Raw genomic sequence first — 2711 nt, forward strand, 5'->3', positions numbered from 1 at the left:
AACCAGGGACTTGTAGCTCTGTGTTTAGATTTCAAAACAAGGCCAAAACATGTTCCTAAATTCAATTCTCTTAACTAAGGGCTTGTGGCTCCCAGTCTGGATTTTTACAGAAGCCAAAACACATTGCCAAAAGCCTTAGCATCCTTGGAGGCATATGGGGAAAGGGAGCAACTAGCTAGTCCTAATCATACATCAGAGTAAGCGTGTCTCGTAACAAGGTCCAGCTGTGACACAGGGTATCACGGCCCCGAATCCTTCTTAACCAGTTATCTGATTCTCTTCTGGTGTCTCCTCTAGAGAATGAATGTGCTTTAGAACACAAAGGTTAAACCAAGCTTTTGAATGGAAGTGCAGCAAAGTGCCGAGAATGCAACTCTATGGGAGCAATAGGGGAAGACTTATCCAGAGTCACCATCTATTCCTTTATCTTTAGTACCCAGGAGCACCGTGGGGTCTCTTCTCCCGCGGGTTACGGGGAAACCGCGACCTTCCTCATCTGGTCCCCACCCCCCGACCCTGACCCCTGGGAGCAAAGCGCCGGCGCAAAGCAGCTACCCACCCTCCCCATTCCCCTCCTCTCTCCGGGCCCCGGACGCGGGCCCCAGGCTCAAACCTCACTATTCGCCGAGCGGGAGGAGACACTCGGGAAAGAAACAATAGAGCCGGAGCGGCTGCCGTACCTCTCCCGGTCGCGGCCGTCGAAGTAGACGAAATCGCCGTTCTGGACGCACTTGGCGCAGGTCAGCCGCCGGCGGGTGGTGTTGCACAGCGGACAACGCTCGACCGCCACGTACAGCCCCTCCGCGTCGTCCACGGAGTCCACCAGGTCCCGGGCGAGCGGCCGGGGCCCGCAGCCAGGAGCCTCCAGCGACCGGGCTCCCTTCCCACTGGGAGACGCCATGATGGCCTGAGAGCAGAGCCAGTCACGTGGGATTTTGTTTTCAACCAGGTGCATCCTGGGCGAGGAGGAGGGGCCTGGGGTGGTGCCGAGAGGGCGGGCGGGATCCCCGCGAGCCCCTCGCCCAGCCTCTAAGAGCTGTCTGCCAGGCCCGCTGGCGGGAGGCGCTGTTGCTTTTCCTTACGGCTTGAGGGGCAGCGCGCCCCCAGCGGGGAGAATTGTGTTAGAGGGGCGGGTCAGCCAAACAAAATGTCATCATCCGCTTGATCGTGCCAGGGCTACAAGTTAACGCCACAAACTTGTGCAAGAAATAGTAACACAATGCCCTAGGGATTTGGGGAAAACGGGCTGGGAACAAAATCAGAGAATTTCTTTAATTCGCTATGGATGCTTTTAAATTTAGTTAAAACTACAGCAAACAAAGTTGGGCGAGGAGTCTGGGTTTTGGAAAGAGGTTGTATTTCGGCTCACTCACCTCCTCTATAGCTTTGTGATTTGGTCTGTACTCGTGTTCTTATCTGTTAAATGGAGATAGTTAACAGTACCTACCAAACGTTGGGAGGATTAAAAATACGTTTAACAGTAATCTGTTAGCAATCTGACAGTACTTTACTGATAACAGCGAACCAGTGGAATCAATCCAAAGAAATCAAAGTTATCTTTCTGAAAACTGAATTTTAAATTAATGTCCAACATTCTTCTACTCTGGGCCATGCTCTGAAAATTGGAACTAGGTAGAATTTAACCTAATTCGATTACTCCAGACTATTTTCTGTGTAGATAAATAGGGTGGCTCGGAGGATGAAGTCAGAATAATTAGTGTTTGAAAATGCATCCAAACTACAAAAGGAAAAAAAAGGAAAGTGTGTTTATAGGTCAATTTACCTAGACAAGTGATTCTCCAAGATTATTTTGGTAGGCTGTCAACTGATGACTCCCTTGAATTCCCTAGCTGGGACTTCTCTCTCAAGCTCCACACCTAAAGATTCACAACTCCCTAGGAGGCATAAAATGATGTACAGTGGCCACCACAAACTCAGTATGTCAGAAACTGAACGCTTCCTCCTCACAAATCTGTTTACTCATCTTGGTGAAAGACACAATCCCTGAGCACTTGGGAACAAGAGTCTTGAGTCATGTTAGCCCCACCCCCCACTGAAACCTGCACATCTCCATCAAATTCTGAGGATTCCACAATCTCTTTAGGTCTTGAATCTGAACCCTTTGCTCCATTCTTTTAGTTTTATCTGGTCTATTGTAATACAAGGACACAGAATGATAAACACATACGAAAAAGAAGTCCCTAAACTGTTTTCAAAATAGAGCTTACACTAAACCTGAATGGTTCCTGAAAGTTTATTTTTAAACAAGAGGAATAATTTCCTCTATCATTTCAAGCAAAAAGATATTTTAAAAGGAAAAAAAATAGACACATTAGTTTCTATCCTGCTGTGTGATGTTGCAGTTATGATCTAGTCTATGCAGTTATCTGAAATTTCTATATATCGCTATATATTTGTGGGGAACATGTTAATATACTACATCTCTAGCAGAACATTACATTTTGATGATTAAACATGATTATCATTCTAGCAAGGCCATAAATCTCTCAATTCTGAAAAGTTTACTTGTTCAATTTTCAAAGTAATATGGGTGTCATTTTGAAAAAGAAGTTTCTTTAGTTTTTAGGCATGAATACTCATATAGAATCATCCTTTAACAAATAAAGTCAAAATGTGCGTGTTTGTGTGCTGGGCTCATGCACATTCTCAAACCAATATATTATGAGATGCTGAATGGTTGAATGACGTAC

At 46.0% G+C, this 2711-nt stretch overlaps 1 protein-coding gene across 1 annotated transcript in view; it reads right to left on the reverse strand.

The window, feature by feature from the left end:
* The window catches only part of ATG14 (autophagy related 14), a 39466-nt gene extending 38543 nt beyond the window's left edge, over window positions 1-923 (reverse strand). Inside the window, exon 1 of the mRNA XM_045451048.1 lies at window positions 681-923. Within this exon, the coding sequence (XP_045307004.1) occupies window positions 681-901 (221 nt within the window). The 5' untranslated portion in view covers window positions 902-923. The remainder of the gene's footprint in view (window positions 1-680) is intronic.
* Window positions 924-2711: the final 1788 nt, after the last annotated feature.

The sequence above is a fragment of the Leopardus geoffroyi genome, chromosome B3 (assembly GCF_018350155.1).
Source record: "Leopardus geoffroyi isolate Oge1 chromosome B3, O.geoffroyi_Oge1_pat1.0, whole genome shotgun sequence".
Lineage (NCBI taxonomy): Eukaryota > Metazoa > Chordata > Mammalia > Carnivora > Felidae > Leopardus > Leopardus geoffroyi.